The 24,017-nt window shown below is 41.2% G+C and overlaps 1 protein-coding gene across 3 annotated transcripts; it reads left to right on the top strand.

Moving 5' to 3' along the window:
- The first annotated feature begins 1,369 nt into the window (after positions 1-1,369).
- LOC113934259 (aurora kinase A and ninein interacting protein) lies at positions 1,370-23,988 on the top strand. 3 transcript variants are annotated; one of them, XM_027614883.2, is made up of 3 exons: positions 1,370-1,621; positions 19,885-20,023; positions 22,402-22,536. In XM_027614883.2, exons 1-3 carry the CDS (start codon positions 1,544-1,546, stop codon positions 22,482-22,484), a joined length of 300 nt encoding a protein of 99 aa, XP_027470684.1. In that variant the 5' UTR covers positions 1,370-1,543; the 3' UTR covers positions 22,485-22,536. The 3 variants fall into 3 exon arrangements, with proteins under 3 accessions (XP_027470684.1, XP_027470664.1, XP_027470674.1); XM_027614863.2 differs by having other exon boundaries at positions 1,376-1,621; positions 22,091-23,980; XM_027614873.2 differs by lacking the exon at positions 1,370-1,621 and adding an exon at positions 7,848-8,115 and having other exon boundaries at positions 22,091-23,988.
- Positions 23,989-24,017: the final 29 nt, after the last annotated feature.

Here is a 24,017-nt window from a genome sequence, read left to right as displayed (position 1 = left end):
CGGGCTCCCTGCTCAGCAGGGAGTCTGCTCTTCCCTCTGCCTGCTGCTTCCCCTGCTTGTGCGCTCTGTCAAATAAATAAATAAATAAGATCTTTAAAAAAAAAATCACTCTATTGCTAAACTATCCTGTTTATAGGGGCACCTGGGTGACTCAGTCGGTTAAGCATGTTGGACTCTTGATTTTGGCTCAGGTCATGATCTCAGGGTTGTGAGATCCAGCACTACGTGGGTCTCCACACTCAGGGAGTCTGCTTGAGATTCTCCCTCAGCCCCAGCCCCCACTCTTTTCTCTAAAAAAAATCTTTGAAAAAATATCCTGTCTACATATATATGTATATGGCTTATATACATATATAAAGAACATCTATGGGGACTGTGGTTAGGGATGAACGATGAGTGGGATGCCAGCACTTCTGCATTTCTGAGGAGCTTTCACAAACTTTACCTCACTTGATCCTCTTTAAAATCCAGGGTCTTGCTTAAGCTGTGAAGGCAGGACTAGGAGATAGTTTTGGGAGCTGACAAACCTGGGACTCCAAATTTTTAGGTTTCATTTTTAACCTTTTTCTTTTCTTTTTTAAAGAGAGAGAGCAGAAGTAGGGGGAGCTGCAGAGGGAGAGGGGAGAAACAGGCTCCCCGCTGAGCAGGGGTCCCAACGCAGGGCTGGATCCCAGGACCCAGGGATCATGACGGGAGCTAAAGGCAGACACAATCGACTGAGCCACCCAGGCGCCCCACCCCTTTTTAAAAAAATATTTATCTGAGAGAGAGAGAGAACGAGTAGGGGGAGGGGGAGGGAGAAGCAAACTCCCTACTGAGCAGGGAGCCGAAGCTGGGGCTCCGTCCCAGAACCCTGGCTGGGATCATGACCCAGCAGAAGACAGACGCTTAACCCGCTGAGCCACCCAGGCGCCCCCTTTTTAGCGTTTTATAAATCCTCTCCCATGCGGTTTCATAGTTATGCTTGGATTTTTTTTTTTAATTCAAAAGTAATTCATAAACTCTAGTGTATGGTTACCACTTAGGGTAGTGCTGGGGACGCCGGCTTTGGAGTTGGCGGACCGCAGCCTTGGCTCCACCCTTCCTTTTGGGATGACTCTGAGGATGTAGCTGTGAAACTGGAAAACCCTGAGCCCGGGGTAGTTATGTTTACAGCAAGAAGGTGTAACTAACTTAGCGAAAAGAAACGCATATTCCTTGTGCAATGTCGTGAACACGTTCACACAGCTAATCGCGGGAAGGCAACTCTGGAATTCGCAGATCACAAGGGACGTGAAGGCCTTGGTAAACCGAAAGGTGCTCCACCCACCAGACGACCCGGTGAGGCCACAGGCTGAGATGGAGGGGCGGGGCTCGGGCTGGGGCGGGGCTGATGCTGGGGCGGTGCCTGAGGCGGCGGCGGCGGCGGCGGCGGCGGCGTAGCTCCGCCCCCGGCGTTGGCGCGAGATCCGAACGTCCGTGGAGGCCGTTATAGCCGTTCGGTGAGGCGGCGGGAGCGGGAGCGGGAGCCAGGCGGGACGTTGGCTGGGTCTCCGCAGCGACCATGAGGCGGAGGGACCCTGAGGAAGAAGCCTGCGGCGTGTGGCTGGACGCGGCGGCGCTGAAGCGGCGGAGAGTGCAGGTGGGACGTGGGGGCGTGAGAGGGTGTTGGAGGAGGGGTTGGGGCCTGGAGGAGGGAGAAGGGGGAGGTGGAGGTCAAGTCGGGGTCCGAGAAAGGAACAGCTTTGGGAATTCTGAGGCTCGTGGGAGTGGAGCCTGCAGAGGGTGAAAAATGGGGTTTGGGAAGAGTGGAGAGGAAACGGGACGAAAGGCAGGCAGGCTGTGAATGGGGAAGGAAGAGACTGGGACAATAAAGCTTCGAGGTGTGGTGGAGAGAAAATTTGCTGTGAGGAGTGCTTTGTTTTTTAATTGAACTATACTTGACATTCAATATCGAGCACATTATAGTGATTCGATATTTTTATACATCAAGAAATCCACAGGATAAGTCCGGTTGCCATGATCACCATACAAAGTTCCTACAATATTATTGACTATATTCCCTACGCAGTACGTAACCTCCCCATGACTTACTTATTTTATAACTGGAACTTTGTGCCTCTTAATCCTCCTCACCTGTTTCTTCCGCTCCCCAGCCCCTCCCCGCCCTGGTAACTAACAGTTTGCTCCCTATACCTATGAGTTTGTTTCTGTTTTGTTCTGTTGTTTAGATTCCACATACAGGAGAAGTTGTACATGTTTGTCTTTTTCTGTATGACTTATTTCACTTAGCATAATACCCACTAGGTCCATCCATGCTGTCGAGAATGGCAAGATTTCATTCTTTATGGCTGTGTAATATTTCATTGTATATATTTACCACGTCTTCTTTACCCATTCATCTATTGATGAACACTTGGGTTGCGTCCATATCTTGGCTATTGTAAATAATACTGCAGTGAATATAGGGGTGCATATTATTTCTTCATTTGCTGTTTTCATTCTCTTCAGATGAATACCTGAAGTGGAATTACTGGATTGTAATTCTGCTTTTAAGTTTTTGAGGATCTTCCATATTGTTTTCCATAGTAGCTGCACCAATTTACATTCCAGCAACAGTGTCTGAGAGTTCCCTTTTCTCTACATCCTCTCCACACTTTCTCCACATCCTCTCCCAACACTTACTTTTTGTCTTTTTTGTCTTTTTGATAATAGCTATTCTAACAGGTGTGAGGTAATATCTCATTGGGGCTTTGATTTTCATTTTCCTGATAGTTAATTAGTGATGTTGAGCATCTTTTCATGTGTCTGTTGGCCATCTGTATGTCGTCTTTGACAATAGTCTTTTCAAGTCCTCTGCCCATTTTTTAATCCTTTTTTAAAATATTGTGTAACTTTATATATTTTGGATGTTAATCCTTTATCAGATGTGTGATTTGCAAATATCTTCTCCCATTCAGTAGGTTGCCTTTTCTGTTTTGTTGATGGTTTCCTTCATTCTGCAAAAACTTTTTAGTTGAATGTAATCCTATTTGTTATTTTAGCTTTTGTTGTCCCTGTCTGAGGAGATTTGTTCAAAGAAATACTGCTCAGCCTGATGTCAAAGAGCTTACTGCCCATCTTTTTCTTCCAAGAGTTTTATGACTTCGGGTCTTAACATTCAAGTCTTTAATCCATTTTGAATTTATTTTTATATGTGGTGTAAGATAGTGGTCCAGTTTCATTCTTTTGCATGTAACTTGTCCAGTTTTCCCAGCACCATTTATTGAAGAGACTGTCTTTTCCCCATTGTATATTTTTGTCTCCTTTGTGGTAGATTAATTGACCATATACATGTGGGTTTATTTATGGGCTCTCTATTCTATTCTGTTGATCTATGTATGTGTCTGTCTTTGTGTCAGTACCATACTGTTTTGATTACTACAGCTTTGTAGTATAGTTTGAAATCAGGGAGCATGATATTTACAGCTTTGATCTTTCTCAAGATTGCTTTGTGTATTTGGGGTTCCATACAAATTTTAGGATTTTTTTTTCTAGTTTTGTGTAAAATGGTATTTTGAGGGATTGTATTGAATTTGTAAATGGCTTTGGGAAGTATGGATATTTTAACAATATTCATTCTTCCAGTCCATGAGCAGAATATATCTTCCCATTTGTTTGTATCTTCAGTTTCTTTCATTCATGTCCTACAGTCTTCAGAGTACAGGTCTTTCACCTGTTTGGTTAAATTTATTCCCAGATATTTTATTCTTTTTGATGCAGGTGTAAATGGGATTGTTTTCTTAATTTCTTTTTCTGAAGGCTCATTATTAGCGTGTAGAAATACAACCATAGTTGAATAGCTGTCTGTGGTGACAGCTTTCTTCCTGGAGCAGGTTCTCTCAATTCTTTTAGGTAGTTGGGGGAAGGTCAGCAGTTATTCCTGAGCCTGCTGTTGCTTAAAAATAATCAGCCTAAAATAATACATATGCCAAAGAGGCACATTTTGGGTGGCAAATTCTGCTCCCTTACAGTGGCTACAACCTCCTGAACAAAGTAATTGAGGGCTGTTAAAAAGCATCGTACAACTAAAGTCATTTTTTGAGAAATAACAAATGAACCATCCGTTCCTTTAAAAAAATTTTTTTTTACTTAAAAATGGTTTTGGGGCAGGTACGTTCATCTGGTACATAATTTAAAATGTATGGCAGTGACAGGCAGCGAAATATCTCCCTAAAACTTTTAACTATCCTTGGCCCATCTCAGAGGCCACAACTTTGTTGTGCATCCTTCCAGACATATTCTATATATGTACAAGCAAACAGTATCTGTTCTTTCTTGTAAATAGTAGCATATTCCACATTGTTCTGCAACTTGCTTTTTCTCACTTATTGCATCTTATGTATCATTTCATATGCATCCACAAAGAGCTGCTTTATTCTTTTTTTTTAAAAAAAAGATTTTATTTATTTATTCGAGAGAGAGAGAACACAAGTGGGGGAGAGGGGGCAGAGGGAGAGGAAGAAGCAGACCCTCTCCCTTGCTAAGCAGGGAGCTGCTTTATTCTTTTTAAAGACTAGATAGTGTTCCATTATATGGAATAGTATCCATTATATGCAATAGTATTGCCTTAGTCTCCTCAAGCTGACAGTAACAAAATACTACACACTGGGTGGCTTAAACAACAGAATTCGTTTTCTCACAGTTCTGGAGACTGGATGTCCAAGATCAGAGTGCTGGCATGGTCAAGTTCTAATAGGGACATTCTTCTTGGCTTGCAGACAGTGAGCTGCCTCCTCCCCATGTGCTCACATGGCCTTTTCTTGGTGCATGTGTGTGTGGTAAGAGATGTGTGTTAAAAATTTTGGGCACGGGCACCTGGATGGCGCAGTGGGTTAAGCGTCTGACTTGGTTTCAGCTCAGATCATGATCTCAGGGTCGTGAGATTGAGCCCTATGTCAGGCTCCTCACTCGGAGTGGAGTCTGCTTGAGATTCTCTCTCCCTCTTCCTCTCCCCCTCGTGCTCATGCTCTCTCTCTCTTTCTCTCAAATGAATAAATAAATCTTAAAAAAGATTTTTTAAAACTTTGTTAAAAACTGGTTCTTTGACTTTTTAAGACTTCCAGCCCAGAGCAGAGTCCTAAAGATTCCCTTTCATAGGATGTAGAAACCTGCCTTTTCCTAGAGTAGCTATCAAATAGGCACACATTTATTTGAGTTTTAATGTCAGTCATTAATAGGCAGTTGCTTGGGGCCAGTGTTTTAGAAAATATGCCCCTTCCCACTTGATCCCTAAACAAACTCTCTGCTGTTTCGGGGCAACTAATGGGGTGGTTCATAGTCTAGCCAGAAAATAGATGCCTATGTTTGGAGTGAGTTTGCTTCTCTCTTGGTCCCACAGAGGCATGACAGACTTGGCCTTATTACCTAGGCCTTGGTATGGAGGATACTGTATTTGTTTTCATTTCAGTTTTTTTTTTTTTATTATGAGAGTAATATGTGTTTGTAAAAAAAAAAAATCAGTATAGAATTGTATTAAGTAAAAAACAAAGCTTCACTGGTGGTAGCTACTTTTAACAGTTTGGTATCCTTTGAGACATTCTCTATGTGTATAAATATATTTGTTTCCCCCACAAATGAGATTATTTCAAACGTATTCTGTTATTCACCTTTCACTAAATATATGATGGAGAACTTTCCATGTGAGACATGAATTTTAGTATGAATTTCTAAAAAGGCCATTTAATTTACATGATTTTCAAATTTTGTATTTTAACTTTGCTACCTCTTTATTAAAACATTGAGAAATATTTCTGAAAGGTTTTTCTACACAATAAAGAGGTAAAAAGATTTATTATGTGTTTTGTATATTTGCTGTCTCAGGTGTATTATATTTAAAATGTCATAACTCAAAAATAATTTCTATTTCTTCTTCATCTGTAATGCAGTTTAGTTTCTTACCCTTGAAATATATGTAGCAAGAAGGAGAAGTGGGCCTAAGAAGGGGACAGAACTGTGAAGATAACAGAAACCTTGGCTCAGTCATCAGTGGTTTCTGATGGCCTTGGCGGAACACTGAATGCCGCTGTGATGTTGTGCAGCTTCATTAACATTCAGTCCATCAGCAAATTCTCTGGACTCTGCCTTCCTATGTGTTCAGAATCTCATAATTTCCTACTATTTCTACCACTGCTGCCTGACCCAGATTGAGAGTGACCCTTTGCTCACTGTTAATTTTAAGACCATCTAGTAGTTTTCTTATCTTCTGGTAAAACCCAGAATCTCTGAGGCCTACAAGGCATGATTTGGCCATGTATGTTTGCCCTCTCATGCATTTAGACCTCATCTGCTACTCTTTTCTCTGCCTCACTCTGCTCTAATCATACTGGCCTTCTTGCTGGTTTTCAAGCCAAGTATACCTCATACCTCTGCAGGGACTTTTGTACAACTTGAAATGCATAGGGATTAAAATGCCACATGGCTCTGCTCTTTCATTTGTTCATTTGTCAACTTATCATTGAGTCTATTTCTTAACCACCATAAAATAGCCTTTCCCTCATCCCGTACTCCCTAACACCTTAGTCTTGCTTTATTTATCTCCATAGCCCTTTTACCATTAGATATACTACATACTGTATATTTACTTGTTCATTTATGATCTTCCCCTACTAGAATGAAAGTTCCATTAGGCAGTCCTTCAAACAGTGGCACATAGTAGGTACTCAGTATAAATTTATTGAATGAATGATCCATCTGAGCTTTACTTTAAGAAAACCTTTTAGATTTGGTCATAGTTGCTCATTTTCTCTTTCTCTGATGAGGAGATAAGTGGGAGGACTTTGAGTTTTTTAAAGCAAAGATGGACAGGAGGAGACCTCTAGTAAAATGGCAGTTTAAGTGTGTACTTAACAGGGGCACCTGGGTGTCTCAGTTAGTTGAGCCTCCGACTCTTTGTTTTGCCTCAGGTCATGATCCCAGGGTCATGAGATTAAGCCCGGCATCGGGCTCCGTGCTCAGCAGTCTGCTTGAGATTCTCTCTCTCCCTCTGTCTCCCCACTCTCAAATAAATAAATCTTTAAAAAAAAAAAGTGTGTACCTAACAACAAAAAAACACCTCTGTGATACTTACTGAAATGATAAAAAAGAAAAACAAAAATAGAGAAAAGTATTTCACTGAAACTGAATAGGCTCAATAATAATACTGAAGTCCATGGTAGCAACACTGTTGGGGTTGGTGCTGTAAGACTGATAAGGGTCTGTAAATGTAACTTAACAAATATTTATCAATGTGATCTTTACTGGCTTATGGTTTGTAAAACTTTTTTACATGCATTGTTTCACTTTCTCAGTAGCTTTGTGAGGGAGGTGAGATTATCTCCATTTTGCAGATGAAGAAATTGAAGTTCAGATAGAGATTTGCTTCAGATCATATCAGAGTAAGTGCAGCTCTATGGCTTGGTTCCAGGTCTTCTGACTCTTGGTCCAGTGGTCATAATGTGTAAGGTGTCTTCACATGATAAAAAGTGAATAATGTATTCACCTTTAGATAGTTCTAACCCTGGCAGCATGGAATATGGTAGGTACACAAATAACTGTCAGACGGACAGTAAGTGCCTTAGAGGCATAAGGAAATTCTAAGCATTTAGAGAAAGAAGAGATTACATTTTATTATGCGTAGAGGGGTGGTGGTTTTAAAATATGTCCACAAATTCTCTGATACCTCTCTCTTTAAAAGGTGGATGCTAAGTTCCCCACCCCCCCCAAGTGTGGGCTATACTTGGTGACTCTAATGAATAGAATGTGATGGAAGTGTTCATGTTAGAATTCTGAGGTTAGGTCATAAACAGCATTGTAGCTCCATCCTCATTCTCTCTTAAGGGGAAGTCAACTGTCACATGCAGACACACAGGCAGCTCTATGGAGATACTCATGTTGTGAGGAACCTTACTGAGTTTGCTCACAGTTGTGTGAGTGAGCCACCTTGAAAGTGTATATTGCACCCCTGGCTGATAACTTAAATGCAACCTAATGAGACTGTGAGCCAGAACCACCCAGATGAGCTGCTCTCAAATTCCTGATGCATAGAAGTTGTGAGACAATAAATGTTGTTTTAAGGTGCTAAGTTTTGTGGCAATGCGTTAATGCAGCAATAGAAAGGTAATACAGATTTTGGTTTTGGCAATGGAGTACTACCTAACAAAAACCTAAAATGGGGGAGTGGCTTTGGCATGGGGCAATGGGTGACAGCTGGAAGGACTTTGAAGAGAGTGCTAGTGAAAGCTTGAAGAGCTTGAAGAAACTATTTCTAGAACTAGGATGGCCTTTGAGGAGACTGTGGGTGAGGGTTTAAAGGAAAGTGAGAATAATCTTACTGGAAACTAGAGGAAAGGGAATCCTTGTTATGTGGTGACAGAAAGTTTCCTACAACTACTGTTGGCTGTAGTAAGGTGGAAGATAGAGAATGTACCTGAGGAACTGGGTGATGTGATAGAGCCAAGGAGATTTACAGGCAGTGTTGAAGGGCTACCTGGTTTCTTCTTGCTGGTTATAGCAAAGTGCCAGAGGAGAGAGAGAAAAGCTAAAGGAAGGCCAGTTAAACAAAAAGGAGCCTAGACTTGCTGGTTATGAAAATTCTCAGCTTCTTCAGCTGTTACACAGTGGACTTTTCTTTGCAGGAAGTTTTTAAATTACTAATTTAATCTCTTGTTATAGGTCTATTCAGATATACCCATGGAAAGATTGTCATCATTAGTCATTAGGGAAATGCAAATCAAAACCACAAGGAGATACCACTTCACATCCACTAGGATGGCTGTAATCAAAAAGATAATACCAAGTGTTGGCAAGTATGTGGAGAAATTGGAACCCTCATATATTACTGGTGCATGCATAAAATGGTATAGGCAGTTTGCAGAACAGTTTGGCAGTTCCTCAAAATGTTCAACATAGTTATCATATGACCCAGCACTTCTGCTTTTAAGTATAGACCCAAGATATGAAAAGATAGTCCACACAAAATCTTGTACACCAGTGAACAAATGTTTGAATGTTTGTAGCAGCATTTCTCATAATAGCTAAAGAGTGGAAACAACCAAAATGCCCCCAAATGACGAATGGATAGACAAAATGGTATATCCAAACAATGGAATATTACTTGACAATAAAAAGGGATTGAAGTATCTGACGTGCTACAACCTGGATGAACCTCCAGAACATGCTCAGTGAAAGAAGCCAGTCACAAAAGACCAGATACTGTATGATGTATGAAAGGTCCAGAATAGACAAATCTTTTTTTTTTTTTTTTTTAGATTCTATTTATTTGAGAGAGTGAGTGAGCAGGAGAGAGAGCACGAGCACGAGTGGGGGAGGAGCAGAGGGAGAGGGAAAAGCAGGTTCCCCACTGAGCAGGGAGCCCGATGTGGGACTCAGTCTGGGGACTCCAGGATCATGACCTGAGCCGAAGGCAGATGCTTAAGCAGCTGAGCCACCCAGGTGCCCCAGAATTTGTCAATCTATAGAGACAGAAAGTAAATCAGTGGTTTCCTGGGGCTGAGGTGGGGTGGGAATGGGGAATGACTGCCGATGGGTACAGGGTTTCTTTTTGGGACAATGAAAAATGTTCTAAAATTAGATTGTGGTGATTTTTACACAACTTTATACTAAACAACTGTATACTTAAATGCGTAGATTTTATGGTATGTGAATTATATCTCAGTAAAGCTGTTAAAGGCTTTGTGGAAGAGATGGCATTTGAACAGACCTTAAAGCAAGGGTTGGATCTTGTTGGAAAGCAATGAAGGTGGAGTAGGCATTCTAGGAACAGTATGAATAGTGGCACAGAGCAGGAAATAACGAGAGATGTTTGTGAAATAAGGAGTAAAAGTTAGGGCGTCCCTAAGACCACCCTCACTTCTCACATCGACTGCAAGTTCAAGGGACCCCAAGACCACTCTGAGGTTTGATAATTTGCTGGTAGGACTCACAGAACTCATTGAAAGCTGTTAAACTCATGATTAGTTTATTATAGTGAAGAGATACAGATTAAAATCAGCCAAAGCAGATTCTAGGAGAATTCCAAGCTGAAGCTAGGAGAATTCAAAGTGGGAAACTTGCAGTGTCCTCTCTGGGTACCCAATATATTAGACAGCCCTAACTGCTTCTGGCAATGATATGTGACAGTACATACAGAGTATTGCCAACCATGGAAGCTCACTGAGCGTTGGTATCCAGAGTTTTTATTGGGGTTTGGGTTGTGTAGACATTGTTGACTACTTATGTGGCTGACCTTAGTTTCTAGCCCCTATGAAGGTCAAGCTGATAACCACATGGCCCAAAGCTCCTACCGTAGGTCACATTGTTAGCATAGACTATCTGCTGTGGCCCAAGGCCTCAGGTAAACAGATACTCCAATCAGGTAGGACATTCCAGGGACTTAGAGATTACCTCCCAGGAGCTGAGGGTTAAAGCCAGACCTCTCTTTAATAGATTCTTTTACTACATTGGGAGTAACTCAGTTTTTCTAAAGTGTAGGGTAAATGTAGGGGAGTTGAAGGTGTGATTAGGAAGGTAAACTAGTACCATGTTGTTGGATTCATGGAAGGCATTTGACATAGTAGTCTGTAAGAAGATTAGCCCAATGGTGGTTATATGAAAGTAAGTGGTACACTGAAAGGTAGGCTAGAGAAATTTGGAGGATATTGCAGAAATTTAGGCAAGAAAAAATAAGGGTCTAATCAGGAATAGTAGAAGTTTAAATTATTATTTTGGGGGCACCTGGGTGGCTCAGTCGTTAAGCGTCTGCCTTTGGCTCGGGTCGTGATCCCAGGGTTCTGGGATCGAGCCCTGCATTGGGCTCCCTGCTCCACAGGAAGCCTGCTTCTCCCTCTCCCATTCCCCCTGCTTGTGTTCCGTCTCTCGCCGTGTCTCTTTCTGTCAAATAAATAAATAAAATATTTTTTTAAAAAAATTATTATTTTTGGTGGATTATTGATCTCTATAGTTATATATCTAAAAAGTATGGTCATTATGCTCAAGAAGGACCTAAATGTGGGCTTGGCTGGAGCTGGGAGGTCTCTTAAATACGTTTTTTGTTTTTTTTTTAAGATTTTATTTTTAAGTAATCTCTACACCCAACATGGGGCTCAAACTCACAACCCCAAGATCAGAAGTTGTAAGCCCCACCTACTGAGCCAGACAGGTGTCCCTTAAATATGTTTTTAAACTGTGACTTTGGTCCAGTTATTTGCATCCCTTAATATCTCTCCTTTTTTAAAGGACTTTTGCATTTTCCCTTTAGTTCCACTTATATTTAGGAGCCAGAAATTGGGACCTGAGTAAGTAGATGATTATAGAGAAAAAGTAAAAACTATATCTTGAGGGGCACCTGGGTGGCTCAGTCGGTTAAGCATCTGCCTTTGGCTTGGATCATACTCCCAGGGTCCTAGGATCTAGCCTCACATCGGGCTATCAGCTCAGCAGGGGGCCTGCTTCTCCCTCTCCCTGCCGCTCTGCCTACTTGTGATCCCTCTCTCTCTTTCGCTGTCAAATAAATAAATAAAATTAAAAAAAAAACCACAACTATATCTTGAAATAGTGTTTGGAATTTGGGAGAATAGATATAATAATGTAGGCTGATTGTGTTTACAGTTGAGCCTTGAACAACTCGGGTTTGAACTGCATGGGCCCACTTGTGGATTTTTTTCTAAATACAGTACTGTAAATGTATTTTCTCTTCCTTATGATTTTCTTAATACTTTCTTTTCTCTAGCTTACTTTATTGTAAGAATACATATAATGTACAAAGTATGTGTTAATTGACTGTTATCCACAAGGCTTTTGGTCAGCAGTAGGCTGTTAATAGTTAAGTTTTTGGGGAGTCAAAAGTTATGTGGATTTTTGACTATGCAGGGAGTCGGTGGCCCTAACCCTCACATTGTTCAAGCGTCAGCTGTATATATTGTGTGTACACACACACACACACACATACACACTAATACTTCTTTTCACAAGGTTGACACCTTCCAGGGGAGACTGGGGGATTTATTCCAGAGTGATTTCTACTCCATTGCATTTTATTTGAGGCATCTACTTTCCAATTTAAGTGAGCTCTTCTTTCTTTCATGGGACTGTTAACTCTGCTATTGAGAGGGCCACATTTAGCCATTGCTGTATTGGAAGTAGTTAAAATCAGGAGGTTTAAACAAATCTTCAATAGATGGTCTTATTAGGGCAAAACTGATGGCAAATGTATGAAAACACTATACTACAATGATCTCTGACATGTGTGACATCCTTTAAGTGAGAAAAATCTCATTAGCAAGAAGTACCCTTTTATGAGACTTAGTAATGAAATGCTAATGGATGTAGACATATCAGATCTCCAGTTTAGGAGTTGTGATACTTAAAAGAAATTGCTTTTTTCTCTTATCCCTGTTGAGTTTTCATTAGGTTTAGATGAAAAATCAGTGCCAAGTGATTTTTTATCACTTGGCACATTCTAGAGAATGTTCTTGCAATAAATTTAGTATTGTTAGATTACTTTGGGAGGAAAACCTTCAGTTTTCAGTGGGTATACTTATCCCATCTGTGCTCTGGACCTTATGTGTGACATCAATTACAGTGACAGGAGCTCATCTTCACTTTGATCACAGTACTGGGAAAGGCTTAATGTTTTCTGAGAGCTTTTTTGATGTTGAAAATATAATGAGTAGTTATATATATAAAACATAACCAGGGGCGCCTGGGTGGCTCAGTCGTTAAGCGTCTGCCTTCGGCTCAGGTCATGATCCCAGGATCCGCAGGAAGCCTGCTTCTCCCTCTCCCACTCCCCCTGCTTGTGTTCCCTCTCTCGCTGTCTCTCTGTCAAAGAAATAAATAAAATCTTAAAAAAAAAATAACCAAAATGTGTCCTTCCTGTATATCTGCCTTCTTCCTAAAATATTTATTGAATTGAGTACTTACCATATGTATTAAGCTAGTTCAGTGGAGGACAGGATAAAAAGTATGTGAATCAAATGTTGATACCAGAATTTTGTTAGGTAGGTCTTGAAATACCAAGTGATAAATGTCAAGTTTAGAAGGGGAAGAGATTACCTCTGGTTGTGGGAATCAGGAATGCTTGGGGCTAAGCCGAAGTATATGTAGCATTTCAGATGTGGGTGTGAAAAAGGCCCTTCCGTGTGAGGCACAAAAATGAGGAAGGCAGAGGCCATAATAGGGACTGGCTCGTGGGTGAGTATCATGCTACAGTATACACAAAGGGGTTTTGGTAATGGAGAAAAGGGTAACTAGAATCATACTGGTGTGTGCAGTCTGAGAGTCAGTACTTTATGCTATAAGGTAGTAAAGAAACTATTGACAGATTTTGAGCAAGATGGTATGCTCTCATAAGAGGATTTATCTCAGGAGGGATTTTTTTTTTCTAATTCCCTGGGATCGAGTCCTGCATCAGGCTCCCTGCTGGGCGGTAAGCCTGCTTCTCCCTCTCCCTCTGCTGCTGCTCCTCGTGCGTGCTCTTTCTCTCTGTCAAATAAGTAAATATAAATCTTTAAAAAATAAATAAACATTCCACTGAGATAAACATAGTTCCTTAAAGCCAAAGTCTTCTAAGGGAGCTATATATACCTGGAGGCAGTATCACTCTTGACATTGCTCTGACCTAAGTAAGGAATGTCGTACTCTTGCTAAGCTGGCCAACTTGGTGAAAAGCTTTATTTCCAGATGTTTTGTTAATTGAGGTCTTACTGTTTTCTGATAATATGTAGTTTGTATAAGTCTTTTTTTTAAGATTTTATTTATTTATTTGAGATAGAATGAGAGGGAGCGAGCTTGAGCTTGGTGAGGGAGGACAGAGGGAGAAGGAGAAGCAGACTCCCCGCTGAGCAGAGACACCGACGCGGGGCTTGATCCCAGGACTCTGGGATCATGATCTGAGCTGAAGGAAGATGCTTAACTGACTGAACCACCCAGGTGCCCCTGTATAAGTCTTCTTCAGAGAACTTAGTATGTTTTTAAATTTTATTTTAATTCCAGTATAATTAACATATAGTGTTAAATTCGTTTCAGTGATTCAACATTTCATACGTTACTCAGTGCTCAACAAGATAAGTATATTCTTAATCCCCTTCACCTCTTTCACCCGTCACACACCCACCTTCCATTTGGTAACCGTCTGTTTGTTCTCTATAATTAAGAGCCCATTTTTGTTTGTTTCCTTTTTTCATTTGTTTAGTTTCTTAAATTCCATTTATGAATGAAACTTACGGTATTTGTCTTTCTCTGACTTACTTTGCTTAGCATTATGCTCTTTAGATCCACCCATGTTGCAGATGGCAAGATTTCATTCTTTTTTATGGCTGAACAATATTCCACTGTGTGTGTGTGTATAGTACAGTACATTTTCTTTATCCATTTATCTATCAGTGGACACTTGGGCTGTTGTAAATAATGCTATAATAAGCATAGGGGTGCATATATCCTTTTGAGTTAATGTTTTTGTATTTTTTTTTAAGATTTATTTATTTGAGAGACAGCCCAAGCAGGAGGGGCAGAGGGAGAGGGAAAGAATCTCAAGCAGACTCTGCACTGAGTGTGGAGCCCAGTGTGGGGCTCAATCTCACCACACGGAGATTGCAACCCCAGCCGAAACCAAGATTCAGAAGCTTAACTGACTGTGCCACCCAGGCACCTCTAGTGTTTTTGTATTCTTTGGGTAAATACCCAGTAGTGTGATTATTGGATCATATGGTAGTTCTATTTTTAATTTTTTGAGGAACCTCCATACTGTTTTCCACAGTGGCTATACCAGTTTGCATTCCCACTAACAGTGCATGAGGGTTCCTTTTTCTCCACATCCTCACCAACACCTGTTGTTTCTTGTGTTTTTTGATTTTAGTCATTCTGACAGGTGTGAGATGATACACCATTGCAGTTTTGATTTGCATTTCCCATTTCCCTGATGATGAATGATATTGAGCATCTTCATGTGTCTGTTGGGCATTTGTATGTCTTCTTTGGAGAAATGTCTGTTCATGTCTTCTTTTTTTTAAGTAGGCTCCACACACCCAGTGTGGAGCCCAATGTGGGGCTTGAACTCATGCCCTGAGATCAAGACCTCAGCCGAGATCAAGAGTTGGACATTTAACCGACTGAGCCACTCAGGCACCCTTGTTCATGTCTTTTGCCCATTTTTTATTTGGATTATTTGGGGGTTTTTTGGGTATTGCGTTATATAAGTTCTTCATTATAATTTTTTGGCTATTAACCCTTTATCAGATACATTATTTGCAAATATCTTCTCTTTAGTGGGTTGTCTTTTAGTTTTGTTGATAGTTTGCTATGAAGAATTTTTTATTTTGAGGTAGTCATAATAGTTTATTTTTGCTTTTGTTTCCCTTGTCTCAGGAGACGTATCTAGAAAAATGTTATGGCCAGGGCACCTGGATGGCTCAGTCGTTAAGCGTCTGCCTTCGACTCAGGTCATGATCCCAGGGTCCTGAGATCGAGTCCCACATCAGGCTCCTTGCTCTGCGGGAAGCCTGCTTCTCCCTCTCCCACTCCCCCTGCTTGTGTTCCCTCTCTGGCTGTGTCTCTCTCTGTCAAATAAATAAAATCTTAAAAAAAAATAGAAAAATGTTATGGCCAGTGTCAGAGAAATTACTGCCTGTGCTCTCCTAGGATTTTTATCTTTTCAGGTCTTACATTTAGGTCCTTAATCCATTTTTTTAAAAAAAGATTTTATTTGAGAGAGAGAAAGAGGGCACACAAGAGAGAGCACAAGTGGGGGAGGGGGTGGGGTGGAGAGGAGCACAGCAGAGGGAGAAGCTGACTCCCCACAGAGCAGGGAGCCCAACTCGGGCCTTGATCCCAGGACCCTGGGATCATGACCTGAGCCAAAGGCAGATGCTTAACCGACTGAGCCACCCAGGTGCCCGGTCCTTAATCCATTTTGAGTTTATTTTTGTGTATGGTATAAGAAAGTGGTCTGGCTTCATTCTTTTGCATGTAGCTGTCCAGTTTTCCCAACACCATTTGTTGAAGATACTTTTTCCCATTGCATATTCTTGCCTCCTTTGTTGAAGATTAATTGACCATATAATTGTGGGTTTATTTCTGAGTTTTCTATTTTGTTCCATTGATCGATATATCTGTTTTTTTTATTTCTTTTTTTTTTTTTTAAGATTTTACTTATTTATTTGAGAGAGAGAGAGAATGAGAGAGAGCATGAGAGGGAAGAGGGTCAGAGGGAGAAGCAGACTCCCCGCCGAGCAGGGAGCCCGATGTGGGACTCGATCCTGGGACTCCAGGATCATGACCTGAGCCGAAGGCAGTCGCTTAACCAACTGAGCCACCCAGGCGCCCCGATATATCTGTTTTTATGCCAGTACCATACTGTTTTGATTGCTACAACTTTGTAGTATAACTTGAAATCTGGACTTGTGATACCTCCAGCTCTGTTTTTCTTTTTCAAGATTACTTTGGCTATTCGGGGTCTTTGTGGTTCCATACAAATTTTATGACTGATTGTTCTAGTTCTGTGGAGAAATACTGTTTGTATTTTGATAGGGATTGCATTAAATTGGCAGATTGCTTTGGGTAGTTTGGACATTTTAACAATATTTGTTCTTTCAATCCACGAGCATGGAATATCTTTTCATTTGTTTGTGTTGTCTTCACTTTCATCAGTGTTTATAGTTTTCAGAGTCGTTTCAGGTCATTCACCTCCTTGGTTAAGTTTATTCCTAGGTATTTTACTATTTTTGGTGGTGCAGTTGTAAATGGGATTGTTTTCTTAAGTTCTCTTTCTGCTATTTCATTATTAGCATATAGAAATGCAATGGGTTTCTGTACACTGATTTTTGTATCCTGTAACCTTACTGAATTCATTTAGCAGTCGTAGTTTCTTGGTGGAGTCTTTAGGGTTTTCTATATATGGTACTATGTCATCTGCAAGTAGTGAAAATTTTACTTCTTACCAATGTGGATGCCTTGTATTCATTTTTCTTGTCTGATTGCTGTGGCTAGGACTTCCAATACTATATATATGTATATTTTTTAAGATTTTATTTATTTGACAGAGACACAGTGAGAGAGGGCACACAAGCAGGGCGCGTCAGAGAGGGAGAGGGAGAGCAGGCTTCCTGTGGAGCAGGGAGTCCGATGCGGGGCTCCATCCCAGGACCCCAGGATCAATCCCGGGACCGTGGGATCATGACCCGAGCCGAAGGCAGATGCTCAACGACTGAGCCACCCAGGCGCCCCTCAATACTATATTGAATAGAAATGGTGAGAGTGGACATCCTTGTCTTGTTCCTGACCTTAGAAGAAAAGCTCTCAGTTTTTCACCATTGAGTATGATGTTAGGTGTGGGTTTTTTATATATGGCCTTTATTATGTTGAGGTATGTTCTCTCTAAACCTACTTCATTGAGGGTTTTTTTTTTTTTTAAAGATTTTATTTATTTGAGAGAGAATGAGAGAGAGCACGAGAGGGAAGAGGGTCAGAGGGAGAAGCAGACTCCCTGCTGAGCAGGGAGCCTGATGTGGGACTCAATCCCGGGACTCCAGGATCATGACCTGAGCCGAAGGCAGTCGCTTAACCAACTGAGCCACCCAGGCGCCCCTTCATTGAGGGTTTTTATCATGAATAGATGTTGTACTTTGTCAAATGCTTTTTCTGCATCTACTGAAATGATCATATGGTTTTTATACTTTATCTTACTGACGTGATATATATCACATTGATTGATTTGTGAAGATTGAACCACCCTTGTATCCCAGGAACAAATCCCACTTGATTGTGGTGAATGATTTTTTTAATGTATTGTTGGATTGGGTTTGCTAATATTTTGTTGAAGATTTTTGCATTTGTGTTCATCAGAGATATTGGCCTGTAGTTCTCTATTTCTATAGTATCTTTATCTGGTTTTGATATCAGGGTAATGCTGGCTTCATAGAATGAATTTGGAAGTTTTCCTTTCCTCTTCTATTTTTGGGAATGGTTTGAGAATAGGTATTAACTTTTCTCTAAATGTTTGGTAGAATTCATCTGTGAAGCTCTTTGGTCCTGAACTTTTTGACTGTTGGGAGTTTTTTGATTACTGATTCAATTTCATTGCTGGTAGTCGGTCTGTTCAAATTTTCTATTTCTTCCTGATTCAGTTTTGGGAGGTTATATGTTTCTAGGAATTTATTCATTTCTTCTAGGTTGTCCAATTTGTTGGCATATAATTTTTCATAACATTCTCTTACAATCCTTTGTATTTGTGTTGTAGGACTTAGTATTCTTGTAGTCATTTAAATAACTATGTATTATTAGTCTGTCTTTTCCCATAAGTTGTAAGCTTTACCAGGGCAGAAACAGTCTGTTTTGTTCATCATTATATTCCCAGTACCTAGCATATAGGTGCTAAAATACTTGTTGGCATACTATCTCACATAATTTCACATATCTAGGATGTGTCTCATATAAAATTGAGAGAGCCATGTGCCTGTTTGGGCTTCCTCATAGCATGCTGGCCAGGTTCTAAGATGCATGGCATTTTTATGACCTAGTTTTGGAAACCATATAGTGTTATTTTTATCATACTTTATTGTTCTTCCCAGGTTCAAGGTGAGGGAATATGGACTTAGCAACTTGAGAGGAGTGGCCACCTCAGCTTCTCCAAATTCCAATCTCGATGCATTCAATTAACCCAGAATGCACTGCCTGTGTACTTTATCTGTTTTGGTCTGGCAAGTGATTCCAGGCATAAAGCTAGGGTTATCATAGGGCTCACCTCATTTGTTTTCCTTCTCTGAGGGCTCACAATCCAATGCAATTCCTGTTGTCCACCATCTAATACCACTTGTTTCATGTATTTTATCCAGTTTTCTAGTTTTGTATGGTGGAGGGGAAAGTTCCACACCAGTACTGCAAGTTAGAGTATGAGTTTTACACCGAGGATTTCTTCTTTTATGCACTTAATGTACATTTTGGTTTCCAAATGTAAAAATGAAGTCAACTTTGGGCTAGAATTTTAATAATTTGAGTTCGTTTCAGACCTGTCTCCAACTTACAACATGAAAATCAGCAAATCTCATTTCTTTGGTTTTCATGCAAACTGAATTGAATATAAATTACCCTGTTCTCAGGGTTACTTCTCAGGTATTCCATAACAAGCAAGTGGAAACAAAAACGAATCATACTAAATAAAGATGAGGTTATACTTATAGTTATTGACAAAACTTACTTCCCTAACCTTTTTCGTACAAATTCATACTGTAAAGTATAAAGGGGCTGAGAGTGGATAAGACTGGCTGTAATAACCTAGTAATAACCAATTAGTATTGAACCCGAGGAACTGTGTAAGCCTTTTACGTGAATTAACTCACCAAATCCTCATAACAGCCCCATGGGATAGGTACTATACTGCCCTCATTTCACACACGAGAATGAGACCTAGATTGAGCAGCTTGCGTAGGGTCACACAGTTCATAAGTAGCAGTGGCAGAACTGGAAGGATTTGAACCCAAGCCGTGTGAGCTGTGCTCCGAACCGTATGTGACTGTTTGAAAACCACCAGAAATGTGTCAGCTGCTGCTGATGTAGAATCATTAGTTATCTTTGCATGTAAGAGAGAGTATCATTCCTGGAATCACTTCAACAAATCCTGTTTGTTTAAGTCAACGTGATTGATTTCTGTGGGGAAGCAGAAAGATTGGGCTATAGTTGGAAAATGTGATTTCCTGATAAAAACAAACACCATCAGTGTGGCAGGAAATGGTAGATGATGATGTACAGCAAAACTACCTAGAGAATAGGATAGGAGTGGAGCCCAAAAGTCCCAGTGTGGCTCCATGAGGGTCACAGGTGTTTACTGAATCTCTCCTGTCGGGCAGCTGTTTTGATGTTAATAGGTTCTATTATTCTTTTTCTCCCCCTCCTCAGACACATTTAATGAAGCCAGACACCAAAATGCTAACACTCTTTCCTGGAGAGAAAAAGGCTAAGATTTCTTTTACTCAAAGAATTCCACCTACAGGCACTCGGCAGACCAGCATTGCTTCCTTCTTCACCTTGCATCCAGGTATGATGACCTGCCTGGGAATACCCAGGGAGAAGGGAGTGTGTGCATTTTTCCATGCTGGAAAATTTATGAGAAATGGTGACACCAGTGCATTGTGTTTAACTTAGCTAACTCATTAGAAGAGGATATCAAACAACAAAACATCCCCTTCTGCAGAGCATTATATACATGCTTTTACCAACATTTTCTCATTCTGTGTGCTCAGTCTAATATTAAATATTTGTATTCCCTGACAGAGCAGTGAGGAGAAAGGTATGCTTGGGGAGTTGGGGTGTGCAGGGGAGCTGACCTGCCATTATTTAGGTAAATGTCTTGGATTGGCCATAATGACCAGTCTCTATAGGATTACTTGATAACAGATATTTCTGTATAATGCTTCTCAAATTGTCAGAGTTCAAAATGCTTTTTTTCTTAGAAAGGTTGGCATAAAGTTGGCTTGTGTCTCATCATCCTTTGGCAGTTTTTTGCTTACGTGTCCCTTTTCAGGGAATGAGCTGCCTCAGAGCATGTGTCTGCCAGCTGGAGGGTTTTAGGAGGAGAGCTCTAACTCTTGATGCGATTCCCAGGATTGCTTTGCATAAATCTTCCAAATCTACTGTCCCTGCCCCAAACAGAAACTTAAAATAAGCACTCTTTTGCTTTAAGTAACAAGGGCAGATTTTTTTCAAGGACACTTTTTTTTTTTTTAAAGATTTTTTTTAAATTTATTTGAGAGAAAGAATGAGAAAGAGAGAGAGCACATGAGAGAGGGGAGGGTCAGAGGGAGAAGCAGACTCCCTGCCGAGCAGGGAGCCCGATGTGGGACTCGATCCCGGGACTCCAGGATCATGACCTGAGCCGAAGGCAGTCGCTTAACCAACTGAGCCACCCAGGCGCCCCTCAAGGACACTTCTGATTTCAAAAAAAAAAAAAAAAATTTTTTTAAAGTAGGCTTCATGCCCAACATGGAGCCCAACATGGGGCTTGAACTCACGACCCCAAGATCAAGGCCTAGCTGAGATTAAGAGTCGGACGCTTAACAGTCTGAGCCACCCAGTCATCCCCCGCTATTTCAGAATTCTGGTATATTCTATAATCTGTTGGAATTCTTAGGCAAAGTTGAGAAATCTTTCACAAAACAGTTTCTGCAGTATTAATTCTTGTTGGAGAAGGAAAAAGGAAATCATTCAGCTTTGTAATTAGATTTTGGTATAATTTGGGGGGGGGGAGTGGGTAGTCCACGGTATTCATCCTTAAGGTAGAACAGTATCCATTCCATGCCTGATAAAATGGATAGGCTGGACACTAGTAGTTGTTTATTATTGTTCTTCCAATTGGTTGACTTATCATCTAATTGTGTTTATTCCCTTTCCCAGGCAATGTCTGCAGAGTAGAGGACCTAATGTTCTTTGTACTGTTACCAGAGGGTTTCTTAGAGTTGGATGGTTAATGTGATCTTAGTGACCTTACAAAAATTGTGTTGTGCGTATTTCTCAAAGGATAATATCCAGGAATATATATTTGGCCAAGATCACTATTTAACAGAAACCATATTAAATAAAAAAATTAAAACTGATGTGCCCATATACTAAAACACAGTTGATAAAGTAGGCTGTGGTCTGAGTATACGTACCATGTTTGACTTTATTAGGTAGATCATTTGGAAGCATCCATATATTTGAGGAGTGGAATATAAGGTCTGTGTTTTAGAAGGATCATTCTGGAGAAAGTAGAGATTGCAAGCAGGAAGATCATGGGGCGCCTGGGTGGCTCAGTCAGTTAAGCGTCTGCCTTCAGCTCAGGTCGTGATCTCCAGATCCTGGGACTGACCCCCCGCATCGGGCTTCCTGCTCAGTGGGGAGTCTCCTTCTCCCTCTCTGCCCCCCCTCCCGTTCTTTCTCTCTCAGATAAATAAAATCTTAAAAAAAAAAAAAAAAGCAGGAAGATCAGCTATAAAAGTGTGTGATGAGTCTAAGACCCCTGTGCTAGATAGTGATAGTAGCTGATACTGATTTCAGAAAAAGCCAGCTAAATCCTGCTTGGGGCAGAGATTTCCTGCAGAATAATCATTCACGTCTATTTTGCTAGGAAAGACAAATGGTGGTGACCAGAGGAGTGTTTCATCTCATATAGAAAGTCAGATCAACAACGAGTCTAAGAAAGATGCAACCCATCTAGATCATCTGATCCAGGGCTTGGAGGACGATTGCATGTCACCCCCATTAGCCACTTCAACCCCTGCAGATACCCAGGAAGCTGGACGTTCTCCTCATTCCCTCCAGGCTTCTGACCACCACAGAATGGGAACTCCATTTTTGACTATGCTGTCTTTGCCCCAGTCTGACACCTTGGTCTGTGCTGGAAAGAGTAAAGCCTCAATCTCTTGTTCCTTCACTCAGAACTTGGAAGGTTCTTACTTGCTGGACCAAAAGGAAGGAGAGAAAGATTCTTCCTGGAAAAGGGAATGGCTTCATGGATCTAAGGAAAAAAACCATCAGGATGTGGAGAGACGCGTTCAACCACCTGGGGGCGAGGGCCTTCAGTCCCTGGACAAGATTAAATTGGAAAAGGTGTCTGCCAGAGAAACCAGGCAGGCCCCCATCCTCCTTCAAACATGCAGGGATTCCTGGAATGGAGAAAACACAGACTCAATGAAACAAAGCCCTTGTCCTGTCCCTGCGTTTTCCTGGGACAGTGAAAAGAATGACAAGGACTCCTGGAGTCAGCTTTTCACTGAGGATTCTCAGGGCCAGCGGGTCATTGCCCACAACTCCAGAGCTCCTTTCCGAGATGTAACAAACAATCAGAATCGGGGCTTACAGCAGTTTCATAATAGCTCTTGGGCTCAGTGCCAGGAGAGGCCCACTCAGTTAAATCTGCAGCCTGATTTGCTCTTTACGCAGGACTCTGAAGGTAATCAAGTTATCAGGCACCAAGTCTAAATGTCTTTATGATGGTTGGTTCCAGAAGTACCTTGAGATGACAAAGCTATAGGAAAATGTTGGGCAGAGAGGTGGCAAGGGAGGCAAGGGATGACGTTATTACTGAGCATTTTCGTTGTGTAAATAAAGCAGGAGGTGCCACTTTTGAGACTGTATGATTGACATTGTGCCTCTCCCCAAGGAAGAGGTGGCTGGTAACCTTGTACAAGTCTGTGATGAGCACCGAGGAGGTAGGGCAGGTAATTATCCTTCCAGTAAAGAGCCCTTACTCAGCCTGCAAAGCCACCTCTTTGCCCTTTCAGATGTCTGACTAGGACACTGCTTCTTACGGATGTGTGTTCTTCTAATTTCTGGCTGTTGTCTTAACCACACAACCTTGGGACCATTATTTCTGACACCTTTTTGAGTGATAAGGCACATCCTCCTGGGTCTAGAGGTATGGGAGCAGGGAGGATAGAGAGATAAATAGAAAGTAGAATGATGGTAGGGTGTTTTTGGTTTTAAAGTAGGCTCCATGCCCAGTGTGGAGCCCAATACAGCTTGAGTTCATGACCCTGAGATCAAGACCTGAGCTCAGATCGAGTCAGACGCTTAACCAACTGAGCCACCCAAGCACCCCAATGGTAGGTTTAAAAAAAAAAAACAACTTATTTTATTTTTGTGGGGACTTGACAGCATTTTAAAGTCTTATATTCTGTGTTTAAACTTCTAAGAAAAAGCCTTGCTGGGGCCCCTGGGTGGCTCAGTTGGTTAAGCGTCTGCCTTCAGCACACGTCATGATCTCAGGGTCCTGGGATCGAGCCCCTCATCGGGCTCCCTGCTCAGTGGAGAGTCTCCCTCTTCCTCTGCCCCTCCCCATCCCCCATTTGTGCTCTCTTTCTCTCTCAAATAAATAAAAAAAATCTTTAAAAAAATATTTTTAAAAAGCCTGTGCTTTAAAAAAAAAAAAAAAGCCTGAGGCTATATAGCAATCTAGCTGTGATGATACCAATCTTCTACAACGTGTAAGAGAACTCCTTTTGTAAAACTATGAATCCAAATAAATGGCTGTTTACAAAGCTGACTCTGATGGT

This window comes from Zalophus californianus, chromosome 4 (assembly GCF_009762305.2).
Source record: "Zalophus californianus isolate mZalCal1 chromosome 4, mZalCal1.pri.v2, whole genome shotgun sequence".
NCBI lineage: Eukaryota > Metazoa > Chordata > Mammalia > Carnivora > Otariidae > Zalophus > Zalophus californianus.
This window is presented reverse-complemented; position numbering and strand designations above follow the sequence as displayed.

Bases quoted from the DNA above. Each gene is read 5' to 3' on its own strand.
- LOC113934259 (XM_027614863.2), top strand. From the start codon at position 1,544: ATGAGGCGGAGGGACCCTGAGGAAGAAGCCTGCGGCGTGTGGCTGGAC. The intron at 1,622-19,884 runs GTGGGACGTGGG...CCCCCTCCTCAG, and splicing joins TGAAGCGGCGGAGAGTGCAG to ACACATTTAATGAAGCCAGA. The intron at 20,024-22,090 runs GTATGATGACCT...CTATTTTGCTAG, and splicing joins CTTCTTCACCTTGCATCCAG to GAAAGACAAATGGTGGTGAC.